Genomic DNA, 17017 nt, shown 5'->3' with positions numbered 1-17017 from the left:
AGGGCTGCTAACCAGCAGTCATGTGAAACTAGACTGGTTTCAAGTGCACTTGAGGTTCAGACCCAATGTTCTATTGAGCAGCCTTGGCATAGATTGATTTACAGCAACGCATAGTGCTGTATGTCATCATAAGCTGTTATAATTCTGTCTGCAAGATGACCAGTATGCCAAGATGACCAGTATGCCAAGATGACCAGTATGCCAGACTTATGTATGTAGAACTTGCATCTATGATATATACAGCATAGCTTCAACTGATGTCACTATGGTGGGAAGGATACAACACAGGGTAATGAGTGATTTTGAATCTGCCAGTGTGATTTATTGTTAGGATTAAAGTAGTGGGAACTAAGCCTAAAGTGAGACTTTTTTTTTTCTTCTCTTTCAGTTAGCATTGGTACTGCTTCACTGCTAATAAGATATTAAGGAAAAACAGTGAAACCAGCATAACACCCTAGAGCAAGGGTCGGCAACCTTTCAGAAGTGGTGTGCCGAGTCTTCAAGAATCATAGAATTCAAGATCAGAAGGGACCATTATGATCATCTAGTCTGACCTCCTGCAAGATGCAGGCCACCTAAGCCAATCCACCCACTCCTTAAGCAAGCGACCCCTGCCCCATGCTTCGGAGGAAGGCGAAAAACCTCCAGGGCCACTGCCAATCTACCCTGGAGGAAAATTCCTTCCCGACCCCAAATATGGCGGTCAGCTGAACCCCGAGCATGCGGGCAAGACTCTCCAGCTATACCCTCTAGAAAAAGGCTAACAATATCCTATCATTGACCCATTGTACTAATTACCAGTGTGGCACTTAATTGACCTATTGACTAAGCCCGTTATCCTATCATATATAATTTAAGGTTTTGCGTGCCAGTAATACATTAACATTTTTAGAAGGTCTCTATCTATAAGTCTTATAATATATAATTAAACTATTGTTGTATATAAAGTAAATAAGGCTTTTTAAATGTTTAAGAAGCTTCATTTAAAACTAAACTATAATGCAGAGCCCCCTGGACTGGTGGCCAGGACCTGGGCAATGCGAGTGTCACTGAAAATCGGCTCACGTGCCGCCTTCGGTGTCCGTGCCATAGGTTGTCTACCCCTGCCCCAGAGATACAAAAGTGCTCTATTACTTTAGACCAGCTATCTGTTTGCTAGTACTTTGGTACTACCTCTCAAAATGGTGCTTAATGATGTTCTAGCTTAAGGAAATTCGCATGCCTGGCCTAGTAGCAGCATTCCCAGAACTACTATCTACTGGATGGAACACTTCTGAGAATGATGCTAAAAACAGCAGTGCTGTTTTCGGGGGGGTAAAGACATTGGTTGGCTGGTGCCCATTATTCTCCCATTTAAAGGGCAGTCGAGATGGTATCTTGAGGCTTTCCTAATCCTTTATTTTGTAAGCAATCATTTGAATCCCCTCTTTTGTAAACAGCAACAGATGTCTCTTGTCCTCCTAAAGTGAGGGTCAGCAGCCTCCTCAGAGTTCAACTCTTGTTGACTAATCCAGAGAGCATCACCAGAGTCTATCACACAGCAAACAGCTTTTCCTGTCCTCCTCCCTGTGCTGGTACACACGCAGTGTCTCCAAAACTGGTTCCCCCATCAAGGCATTGGGATGTCCATGAACTGCAGTGCTGAGAAGCAGAAAAGTTTATATTGTTCAAATCATGGAATAACAAGACCTCTGAGTACTGGGAGTTAGTAGGAAACTTTCCCTGAGAGCAGGTTTTTGCTCCTTCTGCTGAAGCAGCTGGAACTGGTTGCTGTCTGAGACAAGATACTAAACCAAATGGACTGGCCTGATCCAGAATAGCAATTTCTAGATTCCTAACATCTAGAAATAAACTTTGAGTGTCACTTTGGCAGCTATTGTTTCACTGATGCAAATATAAAAACAAATGTTTATTTTCTTTTGTTTTCCTAGAGTTTAGAATTCAGTTTCCTCAGCTCACAGGGGTCCTGACGCTTGCTTTCTTCATTCATAACTGTGTTATCACGCTCCTTAAGAATAACAAGAACCAGGAAAACAATGTAAGTAACTTCATGAGAAATCGTTGGTTTAGATATAAAGATGGTAGACCACGCTAATGGTTTTCTGGATGGACATCTCTCAAAATAGATCTGGAGGCTGTAACAGCTGTAGAACACAGATCTCTCTTGCTTTTTCAGATGAGAGTGAGGGAGTCATTTATACCGGCTTTCCCCTGGCTGCTGGTGGACCAAAAGTGCATATAAATAATTTACACTCTAGTTTCCCATTCCAAGAGCTATTTATCCAAAAATTGTAGTTATTGGAATCCACAGTATGCCCCCCTTTAGTCCAGTGTTAGTTAACTTCTCAGTTGTCGTTTTAGCATTAGTGCTCATTAATACAAAGCTGTTTATTAGTGCTAACAGACTGAGAGGTTTGTTAATTGAGAAGCTATTAGGAAGTAATTAACTAATATAGAGATCTGGGGGACACACTGAATTTGGATAACTAGGATTTCTATATCCGTGAAACTGCAGCTCAAAATAACACTTCTGTATATTCAAACGCCTGGTTCTCCAAACACTTTGGCTGTCCCCCAGGCCGTTTTTGGATAAATGGAAGTGTGCTGTAATTCAAATGTAATCATGCTTTTCAAACTTATTTGTTGTCAATTTGACAACAAACTTGCCAAATTTCAGCCAAGAAGGTGCAAGTTTGAAGCTATAAAGGCCCTGAAAAGGACCATTTAAAGTGAAAACACTTGAGCAGCCTTAACTATAATTATTACTGTGCCTAGGGGGCTGAACTATAATAATCAGATCTAGATGCAATTTTTCCCAGAGTGTTAGAAGTGTTCAGATTCAGGGTTCCAGTCCAGGCTTATCAAGATCTTCAATGAAAATGTAATTAGATTTACATCACAAAGTAGATAAATGTTCAACTGTGGTTGAAGCTCTCACTTGACAGCTCAAAAGTGAGGCTCAAACTGTCCATAGATGTATATGATACACAATAAAATCACCCAGTATTTAATGATCCTGTCAGTAACTTCTTAGGCACGTTGTGGTAACTCAAGGATGGATGGCCAACAAGTAAACTCCTTTAGGCAGGGACATGCCGCCTTTTCTGTTTGGAAAGCATCTTGCATGTTATGGGCACTACTGAAAATAATTTTTTTTGATTGCTTGACAGCCCTATTAATTTAATCACACTGTTCAACAATAATAGAATACCATTTATTTAAATAATTTGGATGTTTTCTGTTTTCAAATATATTTATTTCAATTACAAAGTGTACAATGTTCACTTTATATTTTTGATTACAAGTATTTGCAGTGTATAAAAACAAAAGAAATAGTATTTTTCAATTCATCTAATACAAGTACTGTAGGGCAATCTCTTTGTCATGAAAGTTGAACTTACAAATATAGAATAATGTACAAAAATAACTACATTCAAAAATAAAATAATATAAAACTTTAGAGCCTACAAAGTCCACTCAGTCCTAGTTCTTGTTCAGCCAATTGCACAGACAAGTTTGTTTACATTTGCAGGAGATAATGCTACCTGCTTCTTGTTTACAATGTCACCTGAAAGCAAGAATCTCTCCCTAAGTTAAAAATTTCCTTGCTTGTATAAGCTCAGATAATATCCTTAACATGTCAAGGCTGTATTCTTAATTTCCTTTCTGATATAATACTTGATAGTTCTACAGCACCTTCTCATCCAAAAATCTCAAAGCACTTTTTAGACCTTAATTAAACCCAAACACTTCTGTGTAGCTGATGCATCATTTAATCCTGTAAGTGATCAACAAGCAGAAAGTATGCATCTGTTAACAAGTGCTAACCTGTATTAGATGCTCCTGGTTGTGATGGTAACTTACTCTTACAGATTTGCATTGAAGAGATTTTCCAAGTTGTCATAGAATTTCCACTCTAACCTGTTTTGGGACCAAAATTTCATGGGTTTATGTGGAAAGTTCTTTTTTAACTCAGCCAAAAAACAGTTTTTTGTTCTTCAGTCAGTCATCTTTTGATGAGGAGTCTGTGAAAAGGCACAGAAGAGCACAAAACTGAGAGTATATTACAGCCTCATAAAATCAGAGAAATGTGGGGTTGGACTGACCTCAAGAGGTTGTCCAATCCATTTCCTCCTTGCTGTATCAGGACCAAGTAAACTTAGACCCTTCTAACAGGTGTTCGGCTAACCTGTTCTTAAAGACCTGCCATAATAGAGGTTCCACAACCTACCTTAGTAACATGTTCCAGTACTTTGCTAAACTTAGTTAGAAAGTTTTTCCCTAATAACTAGCCTAAATCTCCCTTGCTGCAGAATAAGTCCCATTACTACTTGTCACACCTTCCGTGCACATGGAGAACAATTGGTCACCACCTTTTTTTAATAAAAGCCCTTAACAATTTGAAGACTCTTAGCAGGTCCCCTCAGTCTTCTTTTCTCAAGATGAAATATGCCCAGTGTTCTAAACCTTTTATCATTTTGTTGTTCTCCTTTTAACTCTCTCCAGTTTGTCCACATCTTTCCTAAAGCATAGTGCCCAGAACTGAAGCTTCACCAGTGCCAAATTGAGTGGGACAATTATCTCCTGTGTCTTAAATACTACACTCCTGTTAAGACACCCCAGAATTATATTAGCCTGTTTTTGCAACTGCATCACATTATTGGCTCATGTTCAATTTATGATCCACTATAACCCTTAGATCTTTTTTCAGGAGTACTGCTGCCCAGTCAGTTATTCCCCATTTTGTATTTGTATGGTTTTTGTTTTGGTTTGGTTTTTTTTCCTTTCTAAATGTAGTGGTTTGCACTTATCTTTATTGAATTTCTTGTTGTTCATTGCAGACCAATTCTCCAATTTATGAAGGTCATTTTGAATTCTAATTCTGTTCTCTAAAATATTTGCCATCCCTCTCAGTTTGGTGTCACCCGCAAATTGTATAGGGATACCCTCCACTCCATTGTCCAAGTCATTTAATGAAAATGTTGCATAATACCAGACCCAGGAAAGACTCCGGCAGGACCACTATTTTACACCCTCCCAGTTGGGCAGTGAAACATTGATAACTACTCTTTAAGTGTGTGGTTGTGGTTTTTGGTTTTGTTTTTTCCCCAACCAGTTTTGCACCCATCTTATAGTAACTTCATCTAAACCACATTTGCCTAGATGAGAATGTTTGCTTCTGGTTAGACATTATTATTATTATTATTTTATTTATTACTATTCATACATAAATTAGAATCTGGAAGGTTCCTTTTAAAATGGGAAAGCAGAGATATGTTTGTATTTTGAGTCAGATTCTGTTTATATGCAGATCACTTGAACAATCCTGAAGTTGCGTTGATCAAAAGCTATTTCCTCTAATACAGTAGTACTAAATACCTGCACTTATGTAGTGCCTTCAATTTGAGAACTGATGAGTGCTTTACAAATGCTAATTAAGTCTCACTGTACCCCTGAAAGGTGTAGAGCTATTGGCTGAGATCCTCAAAGGTATTTAGGCACCTAATTCCCATTGATTTTTTGATGCAAGTTAAGGAGCCTAAATGCCTTTGAGGATCTGGGCCTATTATCTCCATTTGACTGATGGCAAAACTGAGGCACAGAAATTAAGTGGTGGGGTGTTTGTTGGTTGGTCTGGTGTTACACAAGAAAGTTGTGCAAAGCCAGCCATAGAACCAATGTTACCAGGCTCCCAGTCCTGTGCCTTAGACCACAAGTCATCTTAAGGTAATCAGCACTAAAATGATTGATTTACATTTGTGATTTTATGTAAGTAATTGATGCAATTAATTTAAATTTGTGAATAGTTTCTTGTACTTTCAAATCTCTCCATAATCTAACCCCACCCCACCTATCCAACCAGTAACCCAGTAAGGATAGGCAGGTGGCAAACTGTAACCACTATTATTGACAAGCTATGAATAGTGCTCATCCTGTTATATTTATTCATTACCACATCTTCTCCAGCCTGCTTGTTTTTCTCATGCATCTGCCATGTCTTGTCTTTTAGACTGTAAACTCATTGAGGCAAGGACTGTCATTTAATATAGGTACAGTGCTTAGTACAATGGGGCCCAATCTATATGAGACTTTTTAGGCAGTACTGCAACAGAAATATTTTTAAATAATGCAACTGCATGCCCATGTTTCTAGATTTAATCACCTTTGTGTCTCATTACTCATAATCCCTTCTTAATTTTATCTGGAATGATGCCTTCTAAAAGCTGTTCATACTCAGTTTTTGGAGACTGTTCTGAGGCTGGCTTAACAATAATCAAAAAATTTTTAATTGTTTGCAAATAATGACCATATATTGTTCAAATGCAATTGTCCCAGCTTGTTTTTCCTGACTCAGATTGTAACAAGGGAACTATGTACGTGCAGCCTGTACCACCAAATGAACTCCTTTTTTGGCTTGCAGAAAGTATTTAGAGCTAAGGGTTGCTTTCTTGATTTCTCTATTTTTATTGATTGATTTTTTTGTATTGCAGTAACACCTATAGGCCAGGGTCCATTGTGGTAGGCACTGTAGAAACCTATAACAAAGAGTGTCCCTGCCCCAATCTCAGTATAAATAAGAGACAACAGGTGGTACAGTATACAGCTAGAGGGAGCATAAAGGGAACAATGAGATGGATGATATTGGCTGGCATAAGCAGTGGTCCCAACAACTTTCTAACCATTATTGAGTCTAGCTTTAATAGCCATCTGTATCAAGGACAGTCATGTTAGAGTCGTTCCCCTTCAGGACATTTTCCCTCAAAACTACAAACAGTAGTCACAAGAAAGAGTGTGTTAAATACAACATTTACTGACTGCAGGCGAAATATAAATAACAGACGGAGAACTCAGGAGAGGAACTATATACGTATTTTGCAGAAAAACTACGTTACTTGTATACAGGAAAACCACTTCAAATAATTATTTTTAAACTAGAGTGAGCACAGGTACTTATGTTCTATAGAAGATCTAGAATAAAATGTTAAAAATCACCTAAGCTTCATTTTTAAATATAACTTAGGAGGCTCAGTCCCACTGACTTTTAGTGCCAAAGTCACTTTTGAAAATGGGACTGAGGCTCCTAAATCACTTAGGAGCTTCTGAAAATGTTATCCCTTATCTCATACAGCTTCTCTGATCATTCAAGAAACATCTTCTGGTTGTCAGCTCAAGTAATTTTGAGAAAATTCCAGTGGTCAACCCTTTCTTCTACCATGGAGTATCAGGAAGGAGGTTCTAGCTTTAAGACTCCACCCGTATTTAAAGGCTGTCTGGCTATCCTACAGTTTCAAGAAACACCCCTTCCAGAACACAGCCTGTCAGTTACACCTTCTCCCAATGGGTGTCTCGCCCTCAAAGGACGTCGGAGAGAGGTGCATAGAATGAGTGTTACCTAGACCTTAGAACAGAGGTCTTCAATCTTTCGTGTGTGCCCCCTTAGAGGGGCACGGACAGTAGCGTAGCTGGAGGGGAGCAGGGGGCATGGCCGCTCCCCCTGAGGACATTTCCCAAACTCGGCACATTTCTGCTGCCAGCACTGGGCTCTGGACTTGGAGTCCGGAGCTGGGTTTTGCATGCAGCCACCGGCTGGCTCTAGGCTCCACACCGCCCCGCCCCCATCCCCAGCCTGACTTACTCTGGGGCTGCAGGCGGCGGTAGCTGGTTGCCTGGCTCCCCAGCGAGGAGGAGGAGAAGGCTCCTGCGCACCTGCAGCTGCCCAACTCACTAAGCCGAGCCCCAGCAGGGGAGGGCTCTGCCAGGAGGGGAAGGGGCGGCAGCGCAGCCCCCCAGTGTGGCGGCGGTGCGAGGGGCTGAGGAGCAGTAGGCTCATGGAGGCAGCTCAGTGCTGCTACAGGGTCAACCCCCTGCCTGCCTGCCCTGCAGCCTCTGCGCCGCCTGCTCCCTCGCTCACCCCGCTCTGCCTGGCGGGGGCTTAGGACGCTCAGCCGCGACCGGGGCGGCTCGGGTCCCTGCAGCCCCCACACACGCCGCACTAGCTCTTGCTTTTCCCCACAGCTTGTATCTTGGCTTCCTGAGCCATTTCAGTCTTACATCATCCGGGTCAGCTATGTAAATATAAGTCAGCTCTAGCTTTTATCACATAAACAAACATAACATGCAGATCACACAGAACATCAGTTACACGATTTCTCCCCTCATTATTAAGCAGGTCATATTTTGTCATTTGTCTGCTGCAGGATACTTAAAATAAAACGCTTTCAATGCGATTCACATATTAAACCATTTCTGCTTTGCCAAAGCAGAGTCTTTTTGTTATTAATGTATTATTATTATTAATTATTATTGTGAATCACTTCAGAACAGGAGAAAATACAAATAGGGGAAGCTTTCAACATGGCACAGAAAAAAGTAGACTTAACACTCTCCAAACAGTAATAGGGGACTTGCAGGTTTAAGGCACAGGGATGCCAGTTTTGGTTGCATATATTCCTGCAGGTTTTATCACATGACATAATCTTTAATTAAAGATTAATATTTAATTCCTGGAGATTCCAGGAAAATCCTTGAGGGTTGGAAACCCTAAAGCTATTGGGCATAAATCTGCCTAATTTCTCAAAGGCTTTTAGGTGATTGATTACCTTTCAGTGTCAGAGACATGATTGATTAACTTCTGGTCCCAGGTTTTTTAATTCTCCTTGTTAATTATGCCTGGTGGGAGAAGGGAATTGATGCCAATTTTTTGCCCCAACTCACATCCTCACATGACCAATCCTGGACATGGAAAACAACTCCACTATACAGACTGTCCAAATTAATGCTGATCAACAAGGTCACCAACATCTGAGTGTGGGACAGAGAGAGAAAGCAAAAGCAAGAGTGAGAGAAATCTGTGTTGCTAGCCCAAGTTCTCTGAAGAAATGGACTCATGTATAAATCATCATCTCATATCGTTAGAATCTGCTGTGAAGGGTCTATCTTGTAACTCCTTGACTGTACTGCTGATAGAAAATCAGTGACATGCAGGGCCATAACTGCTAAGTGCAGCAGCACAAAAGATGTGCTGCCACGTATACCTAGGACATTCATTTATCAGCAGTCGAGTGGTAAAATTATACTACGGTTTCCTAAAAAGAGACTTCCTTTAAATTCCACTCCTAAGCAGGCGGTGAGAGACTGTTTGCAGGGACTGAAAGTGCAGGGATTCTGTACTAGGCAAAGTGAGACTCAGAAAGAACCAGAGCACCTCACTGTTATCTCTGCTCAAGGCAAATTGTTTAGTGGAATTTCTAGGGTGGGCAAACAGTGTGTGTGTGTGGGGGAAAAATTGGAAGACAATCTTTTCAAATGGGAAGTGGCCTGCCTACAACAATACTACCTTTTGGCTGGCATCCTGTCAGCTCTCTCAACCTTAGCGTGGTTTGGCCAGGTTCAGGACTTACAGGGGAGACCTCCAACAAATGCCTAGCTTACAGTAGGTGCTGCTAAGTATGGTGTTGGTTATTCCGTAGGCAAGTACTCTTCCATATGAATAGGTATTGACCCAATGTCCCGTGCCGCAGCCTCCTTCCTGCCCCCACCCGAGCACGTTCCCCAGGCCTCTGTCCACTGGAAATAGCTCCCGTGGCGCTCAGTTCTGATCTGCGGAGGGCTGACGGGGCCATGCGAAGGGTCAGCAGGGAGGGGAGCTTTGCTGACTCCGTCCCCAGGCCACCTGGCCTGTATTAAGGGGCGCCCTTTGGGGCCCAAAGTCCTGCACTAAGGTGGTGCGTAGGGACCCTGCTGCCCATCAAGCATTTGACCAGCTCCAGCGCTTGGGGGGGAGCCTGTCTCTCTCTGTGCTGATCAATGCAGAGTTTGCCCTTGACTTCAATAGGGGAAGGGAAGGGGCAGGATTTCACCTTTCCTGGTTTCCGAGCAGTGCCTGTGACTTACCACACAACGTCTTATGATGCCAGGTCTCCCAACAATAACCTTTGTCCTTGATTTTTTTCATAGGGATATATCCTGGATGGCCTTGAAAAGCAGGTGATTCCCTTACTAGTGCTAATGCCAAGCACTCAAAAAATCATGAGGCAAGCCCCCAAATATCCCGAGATTGGCTTAAAAATCATGAGATTTTAAAATATAGTACAGTTGGGGTTCTTTTTATTTGCCTTCTGGTTTTTGAGCTTTTAGGGTTCCTGTTTTCCAGCTTTGCCCTTCTCCCATGAGGGCCCGTATCTTGTATTTGTTGTTGTTAATGATAGCTGAGATTCTCACATACTCACAGGTCTCTACGAGCTGAGGCTCTAAAAAGAATAATAAATGTCGCTAGATCAGTGCTTAATTCGTAATGAAAGGTGCCAGGGCCCAAGCTATTTTTTTACTTTCATAACTGACTCAGCAAGCCCAAAGGTACCCGGGCTATGAATTGCCAAGCCTACAGGTGCTGGGAGTCAGCCTTGGCAAACCTTTGCACAAATTAAGCAGTTTGTGTACAGCTTAAATTGGTTAAAAACCCAAACTTTCAGTACTCAGTGTTTCAAAAATGTTAGACTGCCAACCTGTGTCGTAGAGATGTCTTTCGTTTAAAAAAAAAAAAACCAAACCCATGAATAAAGCTACTTTAAGGGAAATTACTGCTTTGTCCGGCCCCGAAGAGCTATGAAATCTTGTATTTGTCATGCCTTTTTGGTGACTTTAGTATTACGATCTATTATAAATGAAGTGCATTTCAGTGATTGATTTTAAAATGAAATTAGTAACTGGAAAAACTGGCCGGTATTTTTTTTAAAACCTGTGACAATGTAAACTACTGTAATTTGTCATTTACTTTGTAGAATCTAAAGTATATCTGAGTATAATCTAAAGTTCTCCTGCAAAATGCCAGCTGTGCAAACCCTTCCGTGGTTGGATCATTCTTGTGTTTTTTTATTTAAAGTACAAAATAAATATGTATAACGAATTTAAAAGTATGTAATTAGTAATTTGATATGTCGGGTGGCGCCTTTTTTTATGTGTTCGCTCCCCCTGATGATAGAACCTGGCTACGCCACTGGGCATGAAGTAACGTTCAGGGGGGCGCAGCTGGGGCCCGGACCAGCCCCCAGATTGGGCGAAGAGGAAACTCAACTCTTGGCTCCAGCCCCAGCTGCTGGCCCCACCCCCATCTCTGGGGGAGGGAAGCAAGGACGGGGTGTATGGGGGGGACGTGAGGTAAAAAGTTTGGGGACCACTGCCTTAGAAGATGTTGTGAAGACACATTTCCATATTCCATAGCACCAAGCAGCAACTCTTACATTACAGGTGAGTTTTGTTTAGGAGTGCAGTAGTCTCCAGCCACTTTAAAGTGTGGCTGCACTTTGAAAAGTGACTATATAAAAATGTTTCCATCACAAGCATTTTATTCATTGTATGTATTTTAGCCAAAGATGACTCTGAATAATCTATCTCCTTAGAAATAAACTTATTTGGCTGATATATGCCAAAAGAACCCAACTTGCCTTTCAGGTTTCAGGGCTGGATATTACAAAAAACATCTTTTTACTGGCAAACGGTGCAAAATTGCTCTGGAGATCATTGGAGTTCCATATTTTATATGTCCCATAATGCCATTTTTACACAGTCACTTTTCAGACTAGAACCACACTTTAATCAAAATATCCTTTTTGTTGTCTACTTCTCCATTTTCCAGATCAAATTTATAGTAAATCTCCTGAGTCTAGGTCCTTTGTATGGTCATGTAGCGTTAAACATTGCAGCTTTTTTTTATCAGAGTGTTCCTCTGCTGTAGTCCATAGGTATTTTGAATGGTTGTATCCACCTTCTCCAGGTATCGGGTACATTTTGGCTAAAACTTAACTGCTAATGTGCAGGATGCACATCTTCCATTGTCCTGCTAAATCCTTCAGTTCATTTCCGAGACACCACCATCACCATGTTCGAGAGACAAGGTGGCTGAACCAACTTCGGTTGGTGAGAGAGACAAGTTTTCGAGCTTTCACAGAGCTCTTCTTCAGATCACCACCACCACCACCACCATGTAATATTTATACCATCCACTCAGACAAATTGGTCAGGCAGTATGCTTTGTCCTATCGCCTCCTTGTTTGCTTCCTGGCTAAGTAGGAGTGTAGCAATGCATGTACACCGACATTTTCCAACAGTAGGGCATAAGTTACACACTCAAAATATACATGAACAAAGCATACAATTGTCATTGTTTATCTATGTAGTCTATGTAATGTATTTATAGAGCACCAATCACAGTATCTAGGCACTGTTATGGGTGTTGGTATTTTTGCTTAAAGTACCCATTCTACATGTGCGTGATTGTTTGTTTGCATCACATTTAGCAAAATATCTCTAGGGGTTAAATTTTCAAACACAAGCATGTAAGTTGATTCTATGTAATGTGTGCATACAGAACAATCGCTGAAGGTTACAGTTCTTATTTTGAATATGTTGGCTGAGTTTGTAGTGGCTACATTGGGAATCTAACACAGCTGCAAGCCTAGAAATTAGATCATTATGTACTGGTTACAGAAACTTAGTCAGCAGAAGTAGGTGCTCTGCTGACGCATCCTATAGGGGGGAAAAAAAACAACAACTGAAAACTAGAGAGAGGATCTTCCAGATATGTTACTAAAAAGATAGGGTACCACTGGTATCATGCACACTGGCTTGATTCTCCTTGGGTGCTCAGTTGGTAGTGTGTGGATTTTTATTAAAGAAAAAGACATTAAAGTATTTGATTAGAAGAAAAACTTGGACTTTGTGAACAGATATAAATGGGGAAAAGTAGGACAAATCTGGAGGCCTACTAATCCTGATCATGTCGCTATAAGTCCTAGTAAAATAAGGTTGTGTCAAAAGTGTTACCAGTAATCCTTTAAGAAGCTGATTGCTAGCATCATCTGAACAAATTGTTAGGTAAGTGGTAGTGAATGTCCTGGAGAAAGCATGCAGACAAATAATACAGAATCTAGCTAGTTAATAACCAAAAACAAATGGTGTCCTAATGCAGTTCCAAAAAGAGTGATTTGATGTAGGAAATTAAAATAGCCTAATAGCAACTAATGTACTTAAAAGGTTAATGTGTCAGTGAGTTCTGCAGCTTGGAAAATTTATTTCAAAAGTGGATGTGATTGCTTTTCCATTAATTAATATAATTTGATACAAGTGTAGTCCACACAAATTTTACGTATATTGAATGTATATACATTTTAGGTCAAGGTTTTCAGAAGTTGTTGCCTAAAGTTAGATTTCTAAATCTGTGTTTAGGTACCTAAATTAATGATTTTCACAGGGGCTGTGTACCCAGCAATTCTCGTTGACTTAATTGGAAACTATTGGGTCCTCAGCACATTTGGAAATTTCATCACTTATAATTAGCTACCTACATATGGATTTAGGAGCCTAACTTTAGACACCCACTTTTGAAAATCTTCGCCATAATTTAATGTACAATGCTTATACAGAACACTATAATGAAGGCAAATAATTATAGTGAAAAGATTTAATATAAAAATATGGTTCTAAAAGCATATAATGCCTCTGGGAGGTATGGAGTGATTTGAAATGGAAAATATATGGTTATTCTGGATTGCTGTATCTGGCCTTTAAAAATAAGTGCACACTCTCAAAACCAGCAATCTTTCCACGTTGTGTTCTTAGAGCATATGTGTGTGTTTGTTTTTTCCCCCATATTACAATATAAGATGTTAGATTATGCTCTTTGGTTACATCCATAGGAACTAACATGATAAATGTGTGCATTTTGAAGATTTCCCTGTAGACCATATTCTTGGGTTTCAAAGCACATTGTTAAAAAAGATCATGTTCATTATAGCTTGAATCTGGCCTGCTGATATGTGTTAGCTGCCAGTTTTTAGTCCTGACAACAGACTTGACATGTGGTATCAATGGACTCTTTGGCTATCACTGCTAGTTGTGCTGAATGTGTCCTGAGGCTTGTTAGTGAGTGGGTGTATGTGAGAAGGCTGAAGAGGCTCTATTTAATCTTTATATTCTTTGCATGATTGTGGCGGTTAGCAGTAACACCCTACATCTGTCGAGGAAGCTGTTTCTGGGATTCTTTTGTTGTCTGGATCTAAATATATCTGTAATACCTGCCTAGTGACTGCTTTTGTGAACCTTCTTCCTGCTTAAAGGACCAAATTTGCCTTCATTCAGGCAAATTGCCCATTTAACCCCATAAGAATTTAACAGATGTGACACAGTTTCTCCTCTACCTTGGTGGGTCCTGCGCTTATTGGTGGATTTGCTCACCTCACAGATTCACCCTGTGGGTCAGGAAACAGCCCAGAGACCTTTCCCCTCTGGTAGAAGCCACAGTCCAGGCCAATTCCTCCTGTGTTTGAGTTGGGAGGTTTGGGGGGAACCTGGGCCCGCCCTCTACTCCGGGTTCCAGCCCAGGGCCCTGTGGATTGCAGCTGTCTAGAGTGCCTCCTGGTACAGTTGCGCGACAGTTACAACTCCCTGGGCACTTCCCTATGGCCTCCTCCCAACACTTTCTTTGTCCTCACCACCGGACCTTTCTCCTGATGTCTGATAACGCTTGTACTTCTCAGTCCTCCAGCAGCATGCCTACTCACTCTCAGCTTCTTGCACCTCTTGCTCCCAGTTCCATGCATGCACTTCCTCTCCTCTGGCTCCCTTCTACTACTCTGCTGTTCCCAACTGGCTTAGGTCTATCACACAGAGTAAGGACAGCAAGATTTGGCTCATATTGAATGTACTAGACTTCATATTTTTGCAGAAGAGGGGAGCATACTTCAAAAATCTGTGCATGGGGTCCAAATCCCAATGATGTCAATGGGATACTTTCCATTGACTTCAATAGGATCAGACTCCAAAGCTAACTTTGTCATTGTCTAAGCTAAGATTATCAGTGTCTTGTTCAGAATCTTGCAATGAACTATTTTCATGTATAACTATTTGCATTAATGCGCCACATTTTATCAAATAACTTGCTTTACAAAGAAACTAACCTAGCATGGTATATTTAGTATATTGTCAACCAGTAAGTTAGTTCATCAGATTTGTACTTTGCTGTGTATGTTAATGCCAAAATAAAAAGAGAATTTTATTTTTGCAGGTGAGAGACCTTTCCATTGCTTATTTCCTGGTGGGATTAACATATCTCTATGTTGGACTGTTAATTTTTGCTGCATTTCCCTCTCCACCATTGTCCAAAGAGTGCATTGAACAGGTAGAGAAAGATGCTTTACTGCACTGTTTCCATCCCTGCCCTTCTAATTATTGTGTGTAAAAATCCATACTTTTTCCTCATCCGCTAACTTCTGTCTGTCTCTGTGACTGGCTCTTTGGGGCAGGGACTGTCTGTTCTCCAATGTGTGGAAAGTGACTAGCATGTTGTGGTAATAAAAAAAAAAAGGTAATAGCTGGAGATATACCAATCTCCTAGAACTGGAAAGGACCTTGAAAGGTCATTGAGTCCAGCCCCCTGCCTTCACTAGCAGGACCAATTTTTGCCCCAGATCCCTAAATGGCCCCCTCAAGGATTGAACTCACAACCCTGGGTTTAGCAGGCCAATGCTTAAACCACTGAGCTATCCCTCCCCCCCCAAGGGCACTTTGACAAAAACATACTGATGATAGCATTGACTCACTAATCTACCGGCCACTACTTGATAAACATGGTAAAACAAATATCTAACTGTTGTGACTAGGAAAACCAAAGTGTCCTAAAAAACCAATGAAATCAAACTTGTGAGCTGGCTGGGTTTTATTCATTTTGTGTGGGAGAGGCGCTACACTGGCTAATTTTGTCTGAGGGCATATTGACTATGAGCTGAACAGGCTTCCTTAGGCTCTGATCCTGCAAAGATTTATGTATGAATGTAAGTTTATGTGCAGTGACTAATCCCACTGAAGTCATTGGGGTTACTCACAGCTGCTAAAATAAAATACCCGCCTATCTGGGGGCAGGAACCATCTTTTTGTTATGTATGTACAGTGCCTAGTACTGTGAGGGGCCCTGATTGGGGCCTCTGGGCACTAGTGCAATACACTGGCAGGAAGACTATCATATCTTCCACTCCCTCATCCATCCATCCATTGGGCCACCCTGATCTCCTTGCCTCAGGCTGCTTCGAAAAGAGGTGGTCTTTTTATGAATCATTTCATGTAAGATGCTGTGCGTGTCCTGTTGAGAATTCAGCAGTGGAGCACCACATGGAGGGAAGCTATAGCCATATCAGGACTGAAGATAATGTTTAACCGTGAAGCTCTTCTGTGAGCCATTTGAAAGAATTTCATGGGCTGATGAGCTATGATTAAATAATGGCGGTCAAACACTTCTTTCTTTTATTGTTAGTAATTATACAAAACATTTATGAAACAGTTTTGTACATTTAACAGATGTTTCAAATTGTCGAATCCCTCCATTCCGTATTATCTGTAAAGGATCCAGCTTGAATTATTACAAATAGGTCCGCAAAAAGGTGGCTTTGTCGTGGAGCTGCAGTTTCTGAAAACAAATAAGGTTTTATGAATTTTTCACAGGGAGGAAGGATACTTTCACTTGCACCAAGAGCTGTTTATGCAATTTATTGGGCAATTAGATGCCTGCTGGAATATCATGATTCCCAAGGTAAAGGGACCTAGAGCCAATAAAATATTCTTAAGAGTTATCAGTAGTTATAATTAATTATGTAAACGTGGATAATAGGAGCATTTGAAATCCTTTGCATATGAAGTCGGGTGCCAGCTCCATATTCGGTACTCAGGGATGTGTGCTGTTTGGAAAAATAAATGTCATCTAGTGAGGGCAATACACAAATTAAATCACTGGCCTTTCATATTTACAAACATTAGGTTGTATTTAGTTGTATACAAGCTGCACAAGAGAGTTCAATTTTATGTCTTTGATTTGAGAAGCACTATTCAGGCTTTGTTTTTCCCCCTTGTAACACTTTTTAGGAATCTAATACAACTGTTAAAGCAACAAAGAATCCTGTGGCACCTTATAGACTAACAGACGTTTTGCAGCATGAGCTTTCGTGGGTGAATACCCACTTCTTCATGCATC

At 40.9% G+C, this 17017-nt stretch overlaps 1 protein-coding gene across 4 annotated transcripts in view; it reads left to right on the top strand.

The window, feature by feature from the left end:
• SLC38A9 (solute carrier family 38 member 9) overlaps nucleotides 1-17017 on the top strand; it is a 78844-nt gene that overhangs the window by 42307 nt on the left and 19520 nt on the right. For all 4 annotated transcript variants that reach the window (XM_045021856.1, XM_045021855.1, XM_045021854.1 and 1 more), the window contains 2 exons: nucleotides 1932-2038; nucleotides 15062-15175. In XM_045021856.1, coding sequence (XP_044877791.1) covers nucleotides 1932-2038; nucleotides 15062-15175 — 221 coding nt within the window. The remainder of the gene's footprint in view (nucleotides 1-1931; nucleotides 2039-15061; nucleotides 15176-17017) is intronic.

This window comes from Mauremys mutica, chromosome 6 (genome assembly GCF_020497125.1).
Source record: "Mauremys mutica isolate MM-2020 ecotype Southern chromosome 6, ASM2049712v1, whole genome shotgun sequence".
NCBI classification, from domain to species: Eukaryota; Metazoa; Chordata; order Testudines; family Geoemydidae; genus Mauremys; species Mauremys mutica.
This window is presented reverse-complemented; position numbering and strand designations above follow the sequence as displayed.